Here is a 23,629-nt window from a genome sequence, read left to right as displayed (position 1 = left end):
TATTTTTTTAAGCTTATTTATTTTGAGACAGAGACAGAGCACATGAGTGAGGGAGGGGCAGAGAGAGGGGGAAAGAGAGAGAGTATCCGAGGCAGGCTCTGCACTACAGAGCCCAGCACAGACTCAAACCCACAAACCGGGATATCATGACCTGAGCCAAAATCAAGAGCTGGATGCTTAACCAACTGAGCCACCCAGGCACCCCTGCATTTTTTTTTAACGGGAAAATTATTTCAACTGGCACTCGACAACAGAGATCTTAATACCAACAGACATATGAAAAGATGCTGACCATCATTAGTTACCAGGGAAATGCAAATTAAAACTACACTGAATTACTATTATACCCCCGAAGAATAGCTAAGAAATACACTATTATAGTCTGACATTATGTATTTGTATGTATTTCTTATGCATGTGGTTTTTTTTATAGTATGAACTTGGAAAGGGGCAAACTTTTTTTTTTTTTTTTTGAGACACAGGATTCCCTAAACTGGGGACGGGCAAAAACAGAGGAGGTTTTATTATGTTGCCCAGATTGGAGTGAAGTGGCTATTCACAAGCACAATCCCACTACTCTGACGTGTTCTGTTTCCAACCTGGGCTGGTTCACCCCACTGTAGGCAACCTGGTAGTCCCCTACTCCCAGGAGGCCACTATATCAATGCCACTGCACTATATCAGTGCAGACACTTGATTGGCATAGCACACTACAGCCCAGAACTTCTGGACTCAACCGGTCCTCCTGGCTCAGACTCCCAAGTAGCTGGGACTACAGGCACATAACACCTATATGCCTTATGTATGCTTTGGGGGTTTGGGGGTTTGGGTTTTGTTTTTTTTAATCATCCTGACCATTTTGTTGTTGAAATTAAAAAATAAAAGATACTTAAATACAATGGAGAACATATGGGGCAAAAGCGAATCATAAAATTTAATGCTGAACTAAGTAGTGAGCTGAACAAAACGTTTTGGGCCCCCAAAAACACTTAAAAATGGGTATGTTCACAGTTCACAGCAACTGGCTTATAGGTAGGAGAGTGGTCAAAGTTTTTCCAGCTGAATGTCCAGGGAAATTCTCTCTTCAAGGACATCCTTTAATTGTTGTTCTAATTAACTATTCTTTCTGACCAAAACTGTGATAGTTTCCTTACTGTGTCTAACTGATGCCTCAATAGCTTTCTCATCTTTTCAATAGGTCTAGGAATAAAAGACTGATGTAAGAACAGTAGCTGAGATACCTGTCTTCTGTGTATGCTCATCAACTTCTTGTCTTAATTCATCTTCTGATTTGATTTATGCATGAATACATGCATAACTCATGGCCCAACAGTTCCAATATTAGGTCCATCGCAACAAAAATGTATACATACAAGAATGTTGACAACAGTTTTGTTTCTAAGAGCCCAAAACTGGAAACAATCCAAATGTCCATCAATAGTACAACGAAAAGTAGATTACACTCATGCAATAGAATACTATATAGCAATGAAACACTATAGTGTTAAATACAACATGGATGAGTCTCACAGATGTAACATTGAGAAAAACAAGCTATCACAAAAAAGTATAGTGTATGATTCCAACAAGCAGGCACAACAAGTTTAAGACAGATAAGCAGAACAGTGGCTTCCTCTGGAGTTGTTTAACCACTAGAAGGGGGAATGAGGGAGGCTTCTAGGGCACAGGTACTGGTAAAGTGTTCACAGTGCAAAAAACCATCAAGGTTCTACAACTGTAATTTGTGCACTTGCTGGTATGCAATATTATGCTCTATTTTAAAACTTTACCTTCAAAAATCTACTCTATCAGCTCACTGAAACACTCAACAGCAGAAACTCATCTCCACTGATCTTTCGGGCTCTCCTGTTTCCTTCTGACTCCTTGCTGGTTCACCTCCCAGTCTAATCCTCTACATTGGACCTGACGCAGAGATGGGCACAGGCTGCTCTTGCTTCACACTATAAGCCCTGAAGAGCTTGTTCTCTAACATGGCTTCGACCATTGGGTCGGCAATACTTGTCCTTCTGTTCCACTCCCACTGCCACTCCCAGTACTACTGCAGAGCAGAGGGTGTGTAGTACTTCATGCAGAGGAGTTTCTTTTCTTCTTTCTTCACCCATAATCTATGGTTTCCTAACTGATCTTGCTTTTAGCATTTTCCACCTTCAATCCACATACTAAGCTGAACTTCCTAAAATGCCATTTTATTTTTTTTTTTAATTTTTTTTTTCAACGTTTATTTATTTTTGGGACAGAGAGAGACAGAGCATGAACGGGGGAGGGGCAGAGAGAGAGGGAGACACAGAATCGGAAACAGGCTCCAGGCTCTGAGCCATCAGCCCAGAGCCTGACGCGGGGCTCGAACTCCCGGACCGCGAGATCGTGACCTGGCTGAAGTCGGACGCTTAACCGACTGCGCCACCCAGGCGCCCCTAAAATGCCATTTTAAACACATCATCCAGTAGCTTGTAAACATTAACCTCCTAAACCATAGATAAAATTTAATCTCCTAAACCTGGCATTCAAGTTCATCACAGTTCAACCCTAATTTATCTCCAGTCTTATCTCTTCCTAGTCACCTACCTGATCTAATTAAAAAACAATTTTTTTAAGCCAAATTTTTTTGGTTAAACCAAAAATTTTTTTAACCAAACCCATAGTCCAGAGTCCTATTTCCAATGCCTCTCCTCAGAGTACTCCCTCCACCTAGAATATTCTTTCCTCACCTCTATACCTGTCTACTCTCCATTCAATTAGCAATAATCACGCCTCGGATAAACCTCATTGGCTACGATACTGCCACTGCACCAAGCTGTCTATGCTCCATTCAAACACCTTATCTTCCTTCAACTACTCTCATCCAAGTTTATCATTACTTACAATACTGACGGCTGTTATTATTCACTTGGTACTTGATCTTTACCACTGATGTATATGCTTTATGTACACAGCTGTAAAAGGAGGTCAGGTAGAAAAGAAAAATGTTTTCTATCTCTTAAATATATAAAAGCAAATGCATAATACATAGAGGCAGTGGTGTGGCACTAATGATCAATCGGTAATCTGAAGAGATTTTTTAAAAATTATAAACGGAGACAATCTCTTACTGACTTCAATACAGGTGTGTTTCTTTACTGTAGTAACATTTTGGTTTATTTAAGCTTACTTAATAAATACTAAAATCAGCTGAGCAGAAGCAAAAGGACTAGTAATAGGAAATTCATGGAGCTTTAAAAAGAGCAGTTCTTGAAAGGAGAGTCTGTGTCTACCTAGCACATGCCACATGAGAAAGAAAGAAATATCAGGCAATTATGAGCATAAGCACAGGAACTCCAGTTAAATACATTACAGAGTCATTTTTGGCAGGAAAAAGTCTTTTTTTTTTTTTTTACTCCATCATAAAAATACTTAAAGTGATATCTATTGCATAGATATAATACAATATAGACATATTGTATAGATACAATATCTACTGTATAGATGGTAATGTATAGAATTATTGAGTCACTATACTATACACCTGAAACTAATATAACACCATATGTTAACTAACTGGAATTAAAATTAAAAACTTAAAAAAAAAAAAAAAAAACTCAGTCATACTTTCTGGTCTTTGTATCCAAAGGTCTTTTTGTCAACATTTAAAATGTAAATAATGCATCTTTGGAGTATCCACGAAGCAAATTTTTAATATAATTACAATGACGTTCCTCATTCTCTCACCTTTAATTATTATTCAGTTTTTTTCAGGTGAGCTATTAATACCTGTCAGCTATACAAGCAGCCTGCTGTAAAGAAAAGTAGAGAGAATAACACATACAGAACACAACAACACAACAGAAGGAAACAAGTCAGGGCCATACCTGGGTTATTATTAACATTACTTTTGGGTGGTTTCTGAACTGGTTTGGGAAGTGTAGATTCAGTCAAAGCTTTATTAGCAACAGCCTGTTGAGCCTTCTTTATACTGCTCCCTTCGGATTCCCATGTCTGCTCACCAAGACTCAGTTGCACTGAGAACATCTTCGAAAAACATAAAGAGACAAAGAAAACATTAAATTTTTTCAGAAAATAAAATATGCTGTCTGAGAGAAAAACTGATACACCACAGAATCAAAATTTTAGAGCTAGAGGTGACCTTACAGATTATTTGCAACAAAAATCTTATTCTACCAGTGAAATAATTTTAAGAGATTGTACCAGATTCTGTTCTATACTATTTGAAGGCTTAGTGGCAGCTCTAAGTGTGCATTTTGGGTAGAATAAATCAAGAAGAAATCATTTCCCTAAATAGATTCATACTGTTAATCATTCAAACAGTCCTCAAAAAAACAGCAGAATAAAGAATAAGAGAAACTGTAAGAAAATCCCCAAGGCCCTGTCTCTGTAACACTTACAAAATCTAATTCCTTAAATTTTATACTTAATACAATCTAGTCAAAAACCAGGCAACCCTACTGAATATTGTGTCACCAGGAAACTCTCAATCTTCCACAACCAACATTTAACCAGTCACCAAATTCTGTTAATTTTAATGTCATAAGTAGTTCTCAAATGTCTCTCTAAAAAAAAAAAAAAAAAACCTCAAATCCAAGTATATCACCCCAACTTCAGGCTAAAAACCTTTAATTTTTCCCATTCTAGCATGGCACAAAAGTTCTATCTGTCCATCTTCATTTCATACCTACTCTTTCCCTTGCCATCCAAACATTCCATTCACACCATTATTTCCATACAAACCCGAAACTTATTCACCTTTAAAATGGAGGATTAAGTTATAAAATACACACATAATCTGCTGTTTTACTCCACGGATAGCTTACTAATTTGTAGGAATACAAAGTAGTAAAAAATATATGTGTATTACAATTACTAAGAAATAAATGTGTATTTGTAGAAAGGAGGTCAGGTAGAAAGTACCCTAACCAACTGATTAAAGTTAGCATCATCCATAATCACACAAACGGTATCATGTACCTCCTGATGCGACCCAATGAGAACTATTTGGTATTCCTGGCCAAAAATGTTTAGCCTGAATCTAATCATAGGGGGAAAATCAGACAAACCTAGAAAATGGCATATATTCTACATGACAATTGGCCTCAACTCTTCAAAAATGTCAATGTCATGAAAGGAAAAAAACACAACAAAAGAATATGCCATAATCTGGATTTGTCTGGTTTTTCACCCTATGATTGGTCTGTATGATTTAAACTCTCCTGCCTCCTGATCTTGTAGATGTCACTATTTTCCTAGGCCCACAGGCAAGACACCTTTGAGTGGTCTTACTTATCTCCTCCATTTCTCTCATCATTCTTTCCTGCAAACAACTATCAAACTACTGATTCAACTTCAAAAATATTTTTCAGATTTGGCCTCCTCTCTTTATACTCTTTGCCAATGTCTTAGCAAAGAATATCAACCTCTCTCTCCTAAACTACTATGAGACCATCCTAACATCATTCTCTTAACATAAGACTTTCCCATTCACACTATCCTCCTTACCACCATCAACATGAACACTCTATAAAATACAAATGTATCCAAGTCAATCCTCTGCTTTTCAGAAACTTCTCTACAGAATCCCACCAGATTATTATACATCTAAAACTAATACAATGTTATATGTCAACTATATCTCAATAAAACTGGAAAAAATAAAAAGAACCCCAATAATTTCCAGTAGGAATCATGGGACGCACTGTTTATGAGTTTAAGTGGTAGCTTTACCATTTACTATATACAAAGTTAAGAAAATGACTTATTCTTTCTGTTTCCTTACTTCTTTAGTAAAATGGCACTAAAAAGAACACATAGGATTGTTGTGAAAATTTAAAAAAAATGACGTAAATGCCCCCATTAGAAAGGTAGAGACTGTCAAAAGCAAAATCCAACCACATGCTACCTACAAATATTGCATTTCAACTATGAAGACACAGTTTAGTCCTCGCTTCAGCAGCACATATACTAAAATTGGGACAATACAGAGAAGATTAAAGATTAGCATGGCCCCTGCAAGGATGACATAGTTTAAAAGCAATGGGATAGAAAAAAAATGTGCCATGCTAACATATCAAAGAAAAGTCAGAATGGCCATATAAATATCAAAGTAGATTTCAGAGTAAAGATTAATACCAAGGATAACAAAGTTTATTCATGATAAATGGGCCAATTAATCAAGAAGACATAACAATTTTAAACATTTAGTCAACTAATAACACAGCTTTAAAATATATGAAGCAAAAACTAATAGAACTGCAAACAGAAGTTGAAAATACACAATTTACATCAGAAATTCAATGCCTTCTCCTCTTAATAAGTGATATAACAATTAACAAGTACATTTGTCCTCTATTTCTCACAAAACATTCACCAAGAAATAAAATATTCTGGACCATAAAACAAGTCTCAATAAATTCAAAGGATTCAAGTGATGCAAAGTATGTTCTCGGACCACAATGGAATTAAGTTATAAACTAATAACAGAAAAACCTCTGGAAAATTTCCAAACATTTGGAAACTAAATAATACATTTCTAAATAAAGGGTAAAAGATTAAATCAAAAGGGAAATTAAAAGGTATTTTAAACTGAACAAAAATGAAAACACCACATCTTGGAAAGTAACACTAAAACAGTACTAAGAGGAAATTTCTAGCACCAAATACCTATTCTAGAAAAGACATAAGGTCTCAAATAAGTTAGCTTTAGCTTTAATCTTAAGAAACTAGAAAAAGAAGAGCAAATCAAATCTGAAGTTAACAGGAAAAAAAAGTAATAAAGATAAAAGCAAACATTAACAAAATATAAAATAAACTCTATAAAACCAAGAGCTGGTTCACTGCAGAGGTCAACAAAATTGGTAAACCTATAAACAGACTAATCTTGAAAAAAAAAAAAAAAAAAGACATAAATTACCAGTATCAGGAAATGAGAGAAGTGATATCACCCCAGATTCTTAAAATAATAAAAAGATAAAAAGGGAGTATTTTTAACAATTTTATGCCAATAAACTTAACAACTTAAATTCTGTGAAAGACACAATTATTAAGCTCATTCAAGAAGAAATAAGTAACCTGAATAGCACTATATATGTTAAAGAAACTGAATCTGCAGTTTAAAATCTTTCCACAAAAAACAACAACAACAACAAAAACCTCCAGGTCCGGATAGTTTTAATGATAAATTATACTAAGTATTTAAGAAAGAAATAATAACAATTCCCACACACTCTTCCCAAAAATTGAAGGAGGAACACTCCTCAACTTATTCTATGAAGCCAGGATTACTTGAATACTAAAGTCAGAGTAAGATACTATTAAGAAAAACAGGGGGCGCCTGGGTGGCTCAGTCGGTTAAGCGTCCGACTTCGGCTCAGGTCATGATCTCACGGTCCGGGAGTTCGAGCCCCGCGTCGGGCTCTCTGCTGACAGCTCAGAGCCTGGAGCCTGCTTCCTGCTTCCGATTCTGTGTCTCCCTCTCTCTCTGACCCTCCCCCATTCATGCTCTGTCTCTCTCTGTCTCAAAAATAAACATTAAAAAAAAAAAAGAAAGAAAAGAAAAACAGTATAAACCAAAACTACAGGCCAATATCTCTCATAAAGATAAATGTAAAAATCCTTCAGAAAATATTAACAAGGAATGCAGACAGGTGCAGCTACTCTGGAAACAGGTTCTTCAAAAGGTTAAAAGTAGAACTACCCTATGATCCAGCAATTGCACTACTAGGTAATAACCCAAAGAATTAAAAAAAATACTAATTCAAAGAGGGGCGCCTGGGTGGCACAGTCGGTTAAGCGTCCGACTTCAGCCAGGTCACGATCTCGCGGTCCGGGAGTTCGAGCCCCGCGTCAGGCTCTGGGCTGATGGCTCGGAGCCTGGAGCCTGTTTCCAATTCTGTGTCTCCCTCTCTCTCTGCCCTTCCCCCGTTCATGCTCTGTCTCTCTCTGTCCCAAAAATAAATAAACGTTGAAAAAAAAAAATTAAAAAAAAAAAATACTAATTCAAAGAGATACATGTACCCTAACGTTTACAGCAGCATTATACATACAATAGCTAAATTATGGAAACAACTCAAGTTTCCATCGACTGATGAATGGATAAAGAAGATGTGGCATGAAGGGAAGACCCAAAAGGCGAGCTGCAGATCTCTCAACAGAAACTTGGCAAGCCAGAAGGGAGTGGCATGATATATTCAACATGCTGAATGGGAGAAATCTGCAGCCAAGAATACTCTATCCAGCAAGGCTATCATTCAGAATAGGAAAGATGAAGATTTCCCAGACAAACAAAAACTAGAAGAGTTTATGACCACTAAACCAGCCCTGCAAGAAATGTTAAAGGGAATTCTCTAAGTGGAAAGGAAAAACCAAAAGTGACAAAGACAAGAAAGGAACAGAGAAAATCTCCAGAAACAAAGACAAAACAAGTAATAAAATGGTACTAAATACATATCTATCAATAATTCTTCTGAGGTAAATGGACTAAATGTTGCAATCATAAGACACAGGGAGTCAGAATGAATAAGAAAACAAGACCCATTTATATGCTATACACAAGAGACTCATTTTAGACCTAAATACACCTGTGGACTGAAAGTGAGGGGATGGAGAAACATTTATCATGCAAACGGACTTGACTATATCATAATAAAGGGGATTGCCCAACAAGAAGATTTAGTAATTTTAAATATTTATATATCCAACATGGAACCACCTAAATATATAAAACAATAACAAACATGAAGAAACTCATTGATAATAAAACAATAATAGTAGAGGACATTAACACCCAACTTACATCAACAGATAAATCACATAAGCAGAAAATCAACAAGGAAATGTGACATTGAATAATACCCTGGACCAGATGGACTTCACAGATATATTCAGAACATCCCATCCTAAAGCAGTAGGATGCACATTATTTTCTTTTCTTGTTTTTCTTCAAGTAAGCTCCATGCCCATCATGGGGCCCAACAGTGGGCTTCAACTCAAGACCCTGAAATCAAGACCTGAGCTGAGATAAAGAGCGGACACTTAACCGACTGAACCACACAGGAGCCCCCAAATACACATTCTTTTCAAGTGCACATAGGATATTCTCCAGAATAGATCACATAATTGATCACAAATCAGGCCTCAACAAGTACAAAAAGAATGAGATCATACCATGCATATTTTCTGACCAAAATACTATGAGGTCAAACACAAGAAAAACCGGCAAGAGTACAAAGTGATTCTTCTAAATAATGAATGGGTCAACCAGGAAATCAAAAAAGAAATTAAAAATACATGGAAATAAATGAAAATGAAAACACAATGTCCCAAAACCTTTGGGATGGAGCAAAAGTAGTCACAAGAGGGAAGTATATAGCAATACAGTCCTACTTCACGAAGCAAGAAAAATCTAACATAAATAACCTAAGCTTACACCTAAAGGAGCTAGAAAAAGAAAAACAAATGAAGCTTAAAGCCAGCAGAAGAAGGGAAATAACAAAGTTTAGAGCAAAAATTAAATGATATAGAAACTAACAGATCAATGAAACCAGGAGCTGGTTCTTTGAAAAATTAATAGAATTGATAAATCTCTAGCCTGACTTATCAAAAAGAAGAGAGAAAGAACACAAATATATAAAATCACAAATGTGAGAAGAAAAAGCACAACCAATGTCACAGAAATACAGTTATAAGAGAATACTATAGAAACTATATGCCAACAAGTTGGACAACCTGGAAAAAAAGGATATATTCCTACAAACATATAAGCTACCAAAACAGAAACAGGAAGAAATAGAAAACTTGAACAGACTGATGCCCAGCAAAGAAACTGAATCAGTAATCAAAAATTTCCCAACAAACAAAAGTCCAGGGCCAAATGGCTTCACAGGGGAATTCTACCAAACATTTAAAGAACAGTTAATACCTATTCTCAAACTATTCCAAAGAAAAAGAAATGAAAGGAAAACTTCCAAATTCATTCTATGAGGCCAGCATTACCCTGACACCAAAACCAGACAAAGACTCCACGAAAAAAGAACTACAGGCCAATATTCCTGATGAACACTGATGCAAAATTCTCAATAAAATACTAGCAAATTGTGTTTTGTCCAACAGTACCTTAAAAGAATCCTTCACCATGATCAAGTGAGATTTATTCCCATTTGCAAGTGTGGTTCAATATCCATAAACCAAGCAATGTGATACACCATATTAATTAAAGGTAAGAACCGGGGCGCTTGGGTGGCTCAGTCAGTTAAGCGTCAGACTTCAGCTCAAGTCATGATCTCACAGTTTGTGAGTCTGAGCCCCTCATTGGACTCTGTGCTGACCGCTCAGAGTCTGGAGCTTGGTTTGGATTCTGTGCCTCCCTGTCTGCCCCTCCCCCATTCTCACTCTGTCTCTGTCTCTCTCTAAAAATAAATAAACATAATAACAAACAAACAAACAAATAAATGGATAAGAACCATATGATCCTCTCAAGAGATGCAGAAAAAACATTTTATAAAGTACAATATCCATTCATGATAAAAAAAAAAAACCTCAACAAAGTAAGGTTAGAGAGAACATACCGAGAACATACCTCAACATAATAAAGACCACAGTTAATATCATACTTAATGGGGTAAAACTGAGCTTTTCCTCTACTTTCAGGAACAAGTCAGAGATGTCCATTCTCACCATTGTTATTTAACATAGTAGTAGAAGTCCTAGCCTCAGCAATCAGACAACACAAAGAAATAAAATGTATCCAAATCAGCAAAGAAGTCAAACTTTCAGTATTTCCAGATGACATGATACTCTACATAAAAAATCCAAAAGACCTCCCCACCCCAGATATTGCTAGAACTGATACACAAATTCAGTAAAATTGCAGAATACAAAATCAACATACAGAAATCTGTTGCATCTCTATACACCAAAATGAAGCAGCAGAAGGAGAAATCAAGGAATCAATCCCATTTACAATCGCACCAAAAAACAAAAACTTAACCAAAGAGGTAAAAGATCTGGACTCCGAAAACTATAAAACAATGATGAAAGAAACTGAAGATTACACAAAGAGATGGAAAAACATTCCATGCTCATGCACTGGAAGAGTAAATACTGTTAAAATACCTGTACTACCCCAAGCAATCTACACATTTAATGTAATCCTTATCAAAATAACCACAGCATTTTTCACAGACTTACAACAAATAATCCTAAAATTTGTATGGAACCACAAAAGACCCCAAATAGCCAAAGCCACCTTGGGGAAAAAAACAAAAAAAAACAAAAAAAACAAAGCTGGAGGCATCACAATTCCAGACTTAATGCTACATTACAAAGCTGCAGTGATCAAGACAGTACGGTACTGGCACAAATATAGACACAAAGATCAATAGAACAGAATAGAAAACCCAGAAATGAACCCACAATGGTATGGCCAATCTTCAACAAAGCAGGAAATAATATCCAATGGAAAAAAGTCTCTTCAACAAACGGTGCTGGTGAAACTGGACAGTAACATGCAAAAGAATCAAACTGGATCATGTTCTTATAACATACAAAAAAAAATAAATTCAAAATGCATGAAAGACCTACATATGAGACAGGAAACCATTAAAATCTGAGAGAAGAATACAGGCAATAACCTCTTTGATACTGGCTGTAGCAAGTTCTCACTAGATAGGTCTCCTGAAGCAAGGGAAACAAGAGCAATAATCAACTATTGGGACTTCACCAAAATTAAAAGCTTCTGCACAGCAAAGGAAACAAAACAAAACTAAAAGGCAACCTATGGAATGGAAGAAAATATTTGCAAATGACCTGATAAAGAGCTAATATCCAAAATCTATAAATAACTTATAAAACTCAACACCCAAAAACAAATAATCCAGTTTAAAAATGGGCAAAAGATGGGCACCTGGGTGGCTCAGTCAGTTTAGCGTCTGACTTTGGCTCAGGTCATGAACTCGCCATTTGTGAGTTCAAGTCCTGTGTCTGGCTCTATGCTGACAGCTCAGAGCCTGGAGCCTGGTTCGGATTCTGTGTCTCCCTCTCTTTCTGTCCTTCCCCTGCTCGTGCTCGCTCTCTCTGTCTCTCTCTGTCTCTGCCTCTGTCTCTCTCAAAAGTAAATAAACATTAAAAAAAAATTTTTTTTAATGGGCAAAAGACATAGACATTTTTCCAAAGAAGACATACAGATATGAAGTGAAATATCACTTCACACCAGTTAGAACAGCTAAGATTAACAACATAGAAAACAACAGGTATTGGATGTGGAGAGGATGTGGAGAAAGGGGAATCCTCTCACACTGTTGGTGGGAATGCAAACTAGTGCAGCCACTCTGGAAAACAGTATGGAGGCCCCTCAATTAAAAAAAGAACTACCCTACAATCTAGCAATTGAACTATTAGGTATTTACCCAAATGACACAAAAATACTGATTCGCAGGGGCATATGCACCCCAATGTTTGCAGCAGCATTATCAACAATAGCCAAATTATCGAAAGAGCCTACGTCCATCAACTGATGAATGGATAAAGAAGATGTGGTATATATATAATGGAGTATCAGTCATCAAACAGAATGAAATCTTGTCATTTGCAACGATGTGGATGGCGCTAGAGTGTATTATGCTAAGTGAAATAAATCAGTCAGAAAAAGACAAATACCATATGATTTCACTCATATGTGGAATTTAAGAAACAAAACAGAGGAACATAGGGGAAAGAAAAAGCGAGGCAAATCATAAAAGACAGTCTTAACTACACAGAATAAACTGAGGGTTGCTGGAGGGGACATGGACAGGAGGATGGGCTAAATGGGTGACAGATATTTAGAAAGACACTTGTTGATGGGGCCCCTGGGAGGGTCAGTCGGTTGAGCGTCCAACTTCAGCTTAGGTAATGATCTCGATATTCGTGGGTTCGAGACCCACATCAGGTTCTGTGCTGATAGCTCAGAGCCTGGAGCCTACTTCAGATTCTGTGTCTCCCTCTCTATCTGCCCATCCTCCCCTCCCCGCTCATGCTCTGTCTCCCTCTCTCTCTAAATAAGTATTTTTTTTTAATTTTATAATAAAATAAATAGATAAATAAAGAGAAAGACACTTGTTAAGGTGCCTGGGTGGCTCAGTCATTTGAGTGTCCTACTTTGACTCAGGTCATTATCTCATGGTTCATGAGTTTGAGCCCCACATCGGGCTTGCTGCTGTCTGCGCAGAGTCTGCTTCAGATCCTCTGTCCCCTCTCTCTGCCCCTCCCCCACTCATTCTCTCTCTCCTCTGTCTCTCTCCCTCTCTCAAAAATAAACATTAAAATTTTTTTAATATTTTAATAAAAAAATCTTTAAAATGTTTTTAATTCTAATTAAAAAAGAAAAAAAAAGAAAGGCACTTAGGATAAGCACTGGATGTTATATGTAAGTGATGAACCACTAAATTCTACTCCTGAAACTAATATTATACTATATGTTAACTAACTAGAATTTAAATTAAAACTTGAAACAGAAAAAAAAAACAGAACTACCCTACAATCTAGCAATTGCACCATTAGGTGCAATCTCTACCCAAAGGATACAAAATACTTATTCAAAAGGATACATGTACCCAATGTTCATAGCAGCATTATCAACAACAGCCAAACTATGGAAAGAGCTGAAATGTCCACTGACTGGTGAATAAAGAAGGTGACAGATAGATAAAGATATTGATACAGATACAGATATATAGATGTAGATATAGATATAGACACAGATTTAGATTTAGATGATATAGATATAGATGTAGATATAGATGTAGATACACACACATATACATACATACATACAATAGAGTCTTAGCCATAAAAAGGAATGAAATCTTGCCACTTGCAAAGACCCGGATGGAGCTACAGAGTATTATGCTAAGCAAAATAAGTCAGAGAAAGACAAATATCATATGATTTCACTCATGTGGAATTTAAGAAACAAAACAAATGAATAAGGGGGGGAAGAAAAGAAAGAGTGAGGTAAACCAAGAAACAGACTCTTAACTATAGAGAACTGATGGTTACCAAAAGGGAGGTGGGTAGGGGGATGGATAAACTAGGTGATGGGGAGTAAGTAGTGCACTTGTTGTGATGAGTAGGTGTTGTATGGAAGTGTAGAATCACTATACTGTATACCTGAAACTAATATTATACTGTATTTTAACTAACTGGAATTTAAATAAAAACTTAAAAATATACATATATATTAACAAATGGAATCCATCAATATAGAAATGAGATTATAACTAAGTATTTTAATACATTATAACTAGGTGTTTTATCCCAGGAATTCAAGGGTAAATTCTACATCTGAGAATCAATCAATGTAATTCACAACATTGAGATTAAAAACAGAAAAACCAGGGGCGCCTGGGTGGCTCAGTCGGTTGAGCGTCCGACTTCGCTCAGGTCACGATCTCACGGTCCGTGAGTTCGAGCCCCGCATCAGGCTCTGTGCTGACAGCTCAGAGCCTGGAGCGTGCTGCCGATTCTGTGTCTCCCTCTCTCTCTGGCCCTCCCCCCATTCATGCTCTGTCTCTCTCTGTCTCAAAAATAAATAAATGTTAAAAAAAAAAAATTTAAAAAAAAAAAAAAACAGAAAAACCATATATTACCATCTCAATCAATGCAGAAGAACCAACATGACAAAAATCAACATCTATTCATGTTAAAAACTCTCAGTAAATATTAAGTAGAAAGGAATTCTTCAATCTGATACAAAGCATCTACAAAAAAAAAAAAAAGGTACACCTAACATCATAATTAATGGGGGGAAACTGAAATATTGCCCATAAGATCAAGAAGTTAGAGATACCTGCTCTAACCACTTCTATTCAACATTGCACTGTAAATTCTAACCAGTCCAATCAGGCAAGAGAAATAAATAAAAGACATTAAGATTGGAAAGTAGGGGGGCGCCTGGGTGGCGCAGTCGGTTAAGCGTCCGACTTCAGCCAGGTCACGATCTCGCGGTCCGTGAGTTCGAGCCCCGCGTCGGGCTCTGGGCTGATGGCTCGGAGCCTGGAGCCTGTTTCCGATTCTGTGTCTCCCTCTCTCTCTGCCCCTCCCCCGTTCATGCTCTGTCTCTCTCTGTCCCAAAAATAAATAAAACGTTGAAAAAAAATTTAAAAAAAAAAAAAAAGATTGGAAAGTAGGATTTAAAGTTGTCTTTATTCAAAATGACATGTGGAACCACCAATAAAATCTTTTAAAAAAAATTTTTTTAAGGCTACTAGAACTGATAAATGAGGTTAGCAAGATTTCAGAGTATAGTACATTAATCATACACAAAAACTGGTGTCTTTTTATATGGTAGCAAAATCAGTAAGAACAATTAGAAATTGAAAGTTTAAAAGATGTGGTTTATATATACAATGGAATACTACTTGGCAATAATAAAGAATGAAATCTTGCCATTTGCAACAATGTGGATGGAACTGGAGGGTATCATGCTGAATGAAATAAGTCAGTCAGAGAAGGACAATAAGTTTTCACTCATATGTGGAATTTGAGAAACTTTACAGAAGACCATGGGGGAAGGGAAGGGGAAAAAAAAAGTTTCAAACAGACAGGGAGGCAAACCTTAAAAGACTCTTAAATACAGAGAAACAAACTGAGGGTTGGTGGGGGGAGGTGGGGGAGGGAGGAAACGGGTGATGAGCATTGAGGAGGGAACTTGTTGGGACGAGCACTGGATGTTGTATGTAAGCGATGAATTATGGGAATCTACTCCTGAAACCAAGAGCACACTATATACACTGTATGTTAGCTAACTTGACAATAAATTATATTTTTAAAAAATCACATCAAATCAATCAAATGTCAACATCAAAAGAAAAAAAGAAATTGAAATTTTAGGGGCACCTGGGTGGCTCAGTTAAGCATCTGACTTCGTCTTAGGTCATGATCTCACGGTTCATGAGTTCAAGCCCTGCATTGGGCTCTGTACTGACAGCTCAGAGCCTGGAGCCTGCTTTGGATTCTGTGTCTCCCTCTCTCTCTCTGCCCCACCCCTGCTTGCGCTCTGTCTCTGTCTGTCTCTCAAAAATGAATATTAAAAAAAAATTTTAAAGAAATTGAAATTTTTAAAATAGCATCAAAAATATGAAATATTGAAGCATAAACCTAAAGACATAAAATACCTGTCTACTGAGAACTACAAATATTGTTGAAAGAAATTAAATAATGTCTAGATAAATGAGAGATACTTTGTTCACAGGTTGGAAGACTCAATTTTTCTACCATGTTAATTTGCCCCAAACTGAGCTACAGATTCACAGCAGTTCTATTCACAATCCCAGCAGGGTGTTTCATAGAACAGACAAGCTGACTTTAAATTCATATAAAAATGCAAAGAAACAATTCTGAAAAAGAAGAACCAAATTAGAGGGATAATACTACCAGATTTCAAGAATTAGAAAACCACAGCAAACAAAACACAGCATTTGCATACAGATGAGAAAACAACAGAATAGAACAGACTCCAGAAATAAACATATATATGGACAGCTGATTTTTGACAAAAGTGCAAAAGTGATGCAGTGAAGAAAGGGTAGTCTCGTCAACAAGTGGACGTGCATCTACAAAGAAATAAATAAGCCTTCTTCCATATCTCACATGGCATACAAAAATCAACACAAAACGGCAATTAGATCTAAATGTAAGACCTAAATGTCAAACCTAAAGTGATAAAATATCTAGGAAAAAATGTCGTGAAAATCTTATGATCTTTGATGAGGCAAAGATTTCTTGGACATGAGGCCAAAAGCACAATCTATACAGAGAACAAATGAAGAAATTGGGATTCATCAAAATTAACAACTACTGCTCTTCAAAAGATACGGTTAAAAAAAGAAAAGATAAACCACAGAGTAGGAGGAAATATTTGCCAAACATATATCTAATAAAGGACTTGTATCCACAATATCCAAAAAGAAACATCATCAGAGAAGACACCAGAGTAGGAAGCTCCAATAAAGGCAAAGTGCCTGTCACACAGCAAACACTCAATAGATATTTTACCAATGATTTTTTTAATCATATATACTACTAACAAGCAATGACATAATTATCTGAGTACTCCCATCATCAACATAGTTGCCAAGAATTTATAAATCATCCTTCCATTACACCACTCTAGAACAGATATCATAATTTCTAAAATTACAGATAAGACAACTGAAACTCTAAATTACTTTCTCAAGGCTACATCAGCTGGATAATGTAGGGCAAAAATCAAGCCTGACAAATCTAGCTAAGGTTAAAAAAAAAAAAAAAAAAGGACTATCTGGCTTCAAGACCACTGGATGATACGGTCTCCCTCAATAATAAAGCTACTCCAAAGTAAACCTCCTTGAAGTGTCGCTCCTGGAGCTTTCTCAACACTTAACTCATGCATACCAACAACTTCTCAAAATAGGGAAATAAAGGAAAAGAAGAAAATACCATTCTGTGTTCTTTCTGGCTCTTTTCTTTATACTCACATTATAATAGCCTTCTTTAGAGCTATGAAAAATCTAAACAACAATCCATAAAAAAAATGAAGAACTGTATTTAGTTACCTAGGATATACAGCAATATCACAGTAACTCACACTAACATAAGGTATACTAAATTACTTCTGAATTAAACTTGAAAGTGAGCAGAGAAACAAAAGAGGGCAAAGAAAACATTGTAATTTTTTATTTAATAGTCATAGGTTAAAAGTTGCCATAAGCTGCTTAGATTCTATAAGACTCAGTGTGGGAAAGAGGAAAGCATGTAAACATAAGACAGATCACTATTTCCCATCAAGAAGTATGTATGAAAAGATAATTCCACACTACCTTGAAGACATTTATGTTTCTCAACTCTGGATGCACATGTGAATCATCTTGAGTGCTTAAAAAAAAAAAAACTTGATGTCTGGGCCTCATCCAAGACCAATCAAATTAGAATTTCTGAGGTTAAGACTCAGGCATAAGTATATTTTAAAGCTTCCTTGTGATTTCAATGAACAACCAAGGTTGAGAACCACTACTGTAGGTGTGTGTGTATGTAACATAAAAACATATATGCATGCATACACAAATATGTATATTGTCATATAACTGGTTAATGTCCCAAGAAAACAAATGAACTAGAGCTATGTTTAAATTTTTGATGCCAGAGATAATCATTTAGTTCATTAGAATACATTACATGTCTCAAAACTACTGGTAGACATACATCAATGAAAGTGACTTTGCTTTCCACAAGAGGGATCCAGACCCAGCAAATTAATTCTAACACTAATAATGAAAATTAGACTCATAAATGTTATATTTCCCTTAGGAATCTGCTAATTATTTTAGTACTTTCTCTTTTAAAAAAAAAATGAGCTACAGCTAAATAGGGTGGTCTATGACCAAAGCACCTTGAGCAACAACACAGGTTGGCAAAAGAATCCGCAAATCTTCTTAGAACCCAAGAGAGTCCTGGGACTGTCCAGAAACCAGAAGGTGGACCACAACAAACCTGGTCCTTTAGAGAGGGAAACTGATGACACTGAAGAAAGGGAGGGGAGGGAAGGAGAGGGAAAGCTAGAGGAATAGCCTTGAATAGGTGAGAGGAGTTGGGATCTAGCACAGAAATAGAGGGGCTGGCCGCCCTACAGGTAGTCCATCCACAGTGCAGAAGGAAAGGCAGAGTTTGGATTTAGGCCGGGATTTTGCCAAGCAAGTGCTAACCAAGGGGAGCAAAACTGCTGAGGGTCTATACAAGGTATATGGAATTTAAGCTGGTTAAGAACTAAGTGAGGACTGAGGGAAGTGAGAAAGAGTAAAAGAGTGGTAGAAATCAATGGATTTGTGGTGTGGAAGAACTACTGAAGTCAAATAGAGGGAATGAACTAGAAAGTTAGGAGGTGTAAGAGAGAGATGAATGCTTGAGATTAAAATTTTGGAGGGCCTTGCAATTATTGGTAATGATAATGTCAGTAATATGATCACAGGAAGGAGTGGCTGAAGGAGAATGGAAGCAAGATAATAAGAAAAGCCCAAGAAACTGAAATGTCAGCATGTTGGAACAATAATCTTTGTAGACAGTGAAATCAACAAAAATTAATACATGATGAGTCAGAGTAAAAGTGAGGCATGAGAAACATGATGGAACCACCCAGAGGTGAGCAAAATGACAACCATGTGAGGACGCGGAGGTTAGTCTATTCACATGAAATTCAAAGCTGAAGAGCTATCTCAAGGAAGAATTCCTGGAATTAGAAATTAGGAGCTACGAAGACAGACACCAGAGGAACCATAAAATACAAAAGAATAAAATATTTATTAACACTAAAGAAGCTCAGTCTAGTACAAGACTAATGATCAACATACATCATTACATACAGCACAACGTCTACACCTGCGTAAGGCAGGTCCTCCTGAAAGCCCAGGGCAGGGATCAGAGAAGTTTCACAGAAGTTTAGAAGATGTGGTATGTGACCTAAGTGTTTAAAAATGAATAAGAACAAAAGGCCCTCAAGGAAGGGAGGCGCTACAAGATAGGCAAAGGAAAGAGATATGAAAAAAACATGAAACATTCTAAGAAATGCAAACAGTTCGATGTGATTAAGGGCAGAAAGAGTATGAAATGAATATGAATTAATGCGTCTAAAAGAGAGTCAGGATAAATGACTTAACAGGTATACCAAGGCCACAACTTTTTTCTCTACACAAATGATATGAATCATAAATCATATCATATTCATAAATCATTAATTTATGAATAAATTAAACTGTTGACAAGAAATCTTCATAAAAGCTTCTAATAGGGAACTGAATTAATGGATTTGAGTTTCATCTTCTATTCCTTACTTTGAAGGAGGTGCTAGAAAACAAATAATAAATAGCCAGCTGCTTTATACTGATTAACCAACTTTTAGAGAATCAATTACTTCAACATACAAAAATTTATGAAAATTATCATAACCTTCAAATCCATGATTAAAAATGTATCAAAGAAATCTGTGTACAACTGAGATTTTTAAAACATATGAATAGAGTTCAAACATAAATGCATTGATTATAAACTTCTTTGTAACATGTATACATATAAACATATATGCATGAAGTTACATATATAAATATAAGCTGCTTTTCCACTTAAGAGAACAATATTATACATGAATGTATAAACAATAATAACTGGTATATACAACTTTTATAAATGATATAACTTAGAATTCCATATCACATTGGGAAAGATGTCTCACTAGGTAACTGTTGCTAGACTTCCTGTCTCCATTTTTACTTTAGCAGTTATAATTTCATGGAAAGAATACTGCACTTGGGAGCCAAAGAACACATATTCAAGTGCTGGCACTGGCACTTATGAACTACTATTAAGCAAGTCAATTAACTTTTCTCTGCCTAATTTACAAAACAGAAATCAAAAATTCACACTTCATGATTAAGATTTTTGTGAAGTACTGTATCTGAAAGAGCTTTGTAAACCATAATGAGCTATAAAATTGTTTAGTTACAGACTTCTAAACATTGGTAAAATAGGACTAAGAGCCTTCAGGTAACCTGCTGCCCCTCCCCTGCAAAATGAAGCACAATTAAAACCTGAGATGACAAATCTGATAGACTTTGATAAGCATGTCTCACCACCTCTCTTCATAACCTTACCTTCGAATGAGCAGGCCCTCTTTCTTTCAGAAGTTTATACTGGGGTTGGACTCTATTGAAACGGGCTAACTCATTTACCAGACACATTGGAGTTTTCTCTTTGGGGTTTGCCATTTTATCTTGGAGAGAAGCTGTAAATAAAAAGGCTGTAAAGTTTTTGTGAAGAATGACTTTACAAAATGGATGAAAAGCTAGTTTTGACTTTTTTCGATTGAAGTTAGATTGTAAATTTGGATTAAATTATTTTCATGAATTTTATATAAAAAAATCAAATCATCTACAGTCTTCCATTACATGCAACAGAAATATGTATCACATTTTAAACAGTAAATTAAGGTAACTTTCTCCCTAAGTACCTAAGATGCCCTCTCTATATTTTTTGATAACAACATGCTTAAAGATTTTTAAATTATATTATAATAATTTTTAATTTATAACTTCCCTTTCCTCTCAAAAAAATTTTATAATAAACACAATTCTCCCAATTCTTATTACCATAAAACTAAATTCTTTCTACCTTCTTAAATCATTTTTTCCAGTTTATTTCTTCGGAAATCTCTACACCCAACATGGGGTTCAAACTCATGACCCCAAGATCAAGAGCTGCGTGCTCTACCAACAGCCAGCCAGGTGCCCCAACCTTTTTTATCTTTTGGTCTGATTTTTTTCCTTCTAATTTTGAGGCAGCATATTAACTGTAAGAGCTCTAGACTTGGGAATCAAGTCTAAGTACTAGCTCTTCCAACTATTATTTTTTAGCAACTTCCTTTTCTTTTTATTTTCTGACGAAATTTTAAAAGAAGCAAAAAGGATAATTTAACCAATGTCCATGTCCCTACCACCTAGAACTGAAATCAGTTTTTCCATGACTGTTTTAATTTTATTAAAAGAAAAGTATTATATTCCAGTTAAGCTCCCTTTATCCTTTCCAGAAACCACTACTATATGAATTTAGAATATATCCCTCTGGGAGGCGCCTGGGTGTCTCTGTCAGTTAAGCATCCGACTTCGGCTCAGGTCATGATCTCGCAGTTTTTGAGTTCAGCTGAGCATCGGGCTCTGTGCTGACAGCTCAGAGCCTGGAGCCTGCTTCAGATTCTGTCTCCATCTCTCTCTCAAAATTAAGTAAACATTAAAAAAAAAATTTAGAATATATCCCTCTGGGATATTTTAAAATACGTTTATATATGCATGCATGTATGTCCACGAAAAAATATATAGTCTTGATATACATGTATACATACACACGTGGTTTTGTAGTCACATTAATAGTAATATTAACATAATTTAACATAATAGTAATAACATAATATTAACATAATTTTCATAACTTACTTTCTTCAATCTTCAATTATGTTTTTGATATTATAACTTATATAAATCCATTGCATTACTTTTAACTGCTGTATAATTTCCATCACAGGGAGCCTAGGCGGCTCAGTCAATTAAGCCTCCAATTTCGGCTCAGATTATGATCTCCTGATTCGTGGGTTCAAGCCCCACATCAGGCTCTGTGCTGACAGCTCAGAGCCTGGAACCTGCTTCGGATTCTGTGTCTCCCTCTCTGCCCCTCCCCACTCACATTCTGTTTCTCAAAAATATACAAATGTTAAAAATAAAAAAATACTTAAAAAATAATAATAATAATTTCTATCACAATATCATATCGGTTTTTTAATCCCTTCCCCTACTAATAGACATTTAGGTTGCTTCAATTCTTTACTCTTACGAGTAAAAACATGTTGCCAAATGGCACACAGAGTGAGTATACCACGTTACCTTCCCCTAGCAGTATGAGAATTACCACTTCCCCTCAAACTTGAATGGTCAGGCATTTTAATTTTTGATAATCTGATATTTGACATTTTTTGTTATCTCCATTATTATTTTAATTTGCATTCCCATTTTCCTAGTGAAGATAATCATCTTTTCATATTATTGATCATTTGGGTCTCCTTTTTTGGGAATTGCTTCCATCTTTTTTTTTAATTGATTATTTTATATATTATTATTTACCAATCTTTGCTTTCTATGTCTTATTCAAGAAATCCTTCCCTAACCTGTAAGGTCTTAATGATTCTTACTTAATTAAACTAAGCCTTCTATGCTTCACCTGTAAAATAAGGGTAATAAATCTATCCTACTTAACCCCCAGATTATCTTGACATTAAGATTTTTAAATGTATAGTAATCTAAATACTACAGCTTCAAATTATTTTCCTAATACTATATTAAATTACTTTATCCTATATTATTCCTTCATCTCATTTATAGACACATTAACTGCTTTTTAGTTTTCTTTCATCCCCTACAAATCAGTACTAAGCAACACTTTAAAATCTAAGCATAAAACACGCAAGTGGATTACTTTCTGCCCAATAAAACTGTAGCCACCATGTGTGGAGCATACATTAAATGAATGGAAATAGCTGGTTTTAGGAACTTTATCTATAAACTTTCTGTGGCAAGTTTAATGGACAAAACAGTGTTCTCTTAACTTTTTAATACTCTTTATAGGACCAATAATTTAGTACAATAATTTGATCACAATCATTACAGTTAAGAAATTATTTGATTAAAAAACTACATAAATACCTAGTAAGGCACAAGTAAAAGAGAACCTAAGCAACCACCTGTAAGACCAATACAGCTGGCAGCTGATTCTACAATTAAACCACACCCTATGTGGCCTGCAAAACAAAAAAGCAAAAAACAAAAACAAAATAAAAAAACAGTAATTATTACTTTTTGGAACAGCACAAAAAAGACAAGAGTAAGTCAAGAGAGGTTTGAGGAAATCTGCATCTTACTTATCCCACCGTGAATTTTATAAAGTGTACCAGACAGTCAGTCACTATATAAAATACAAAGTGACCTGGACCACAACTAATTTCAGTCCTTACATACCATGGCATTAAATAACTCAAGTACAATAGATAACACAGATAACTGAATATCAAAAAGCAAAA

The 23,629-nt window shown here is 35.8% G+C and overlaps 1 protein-coding gene and 2 pseudogenes across 1 annotated transcript in view; 1 reads left to right on the top strand and 2 right to left on the bottom strand.

Annotated features, from left to right (window-relative positions):
* STAU2 (staufen double-stranded RNA binding protein 2) overlaps positions 1-23,629 on the bottom strand; it is a 304,556-nt gene that overhangs the window by 254,830 nt on the left and 26,097 nt on the right. The window contains 2 exon segments of the mRNA XM_030304456.2: positions 3,867-4,026; positions 20,661-20,791. Of these exon segments, the coding sequence (XP_030160316.1) occupies positions 3,867-4,026; positions 20,661-20,791 (291 nt within the window).
* On the bottom strand, positions 2,602-2,817 carry LOC115506595 (annotated as a pseudogene).
* Positions 5,947-6,062, top strand: LOC115506622 (annotated as a pseudogene).

The sequence above is a fragment of the Lynx canadensis genome, chromosome F2 (assembly GCF_007474595.2).
Source record: "Lynx canadensis isolate LIC74 chromosome F2, mLynCan4.pri.v2, whole genome shotgun sequence".
Classification (NCBI taxonomy): Eukaryota; Metazoa; Chordata; class Mammalia; order Carnivora; family Felidae; genus Lynx; species Lynx canadensis.
Note: the sequence above shows the minus strand (reverse complement) of the source record. Positions and strands in the feature narration are given on the sequence as shown.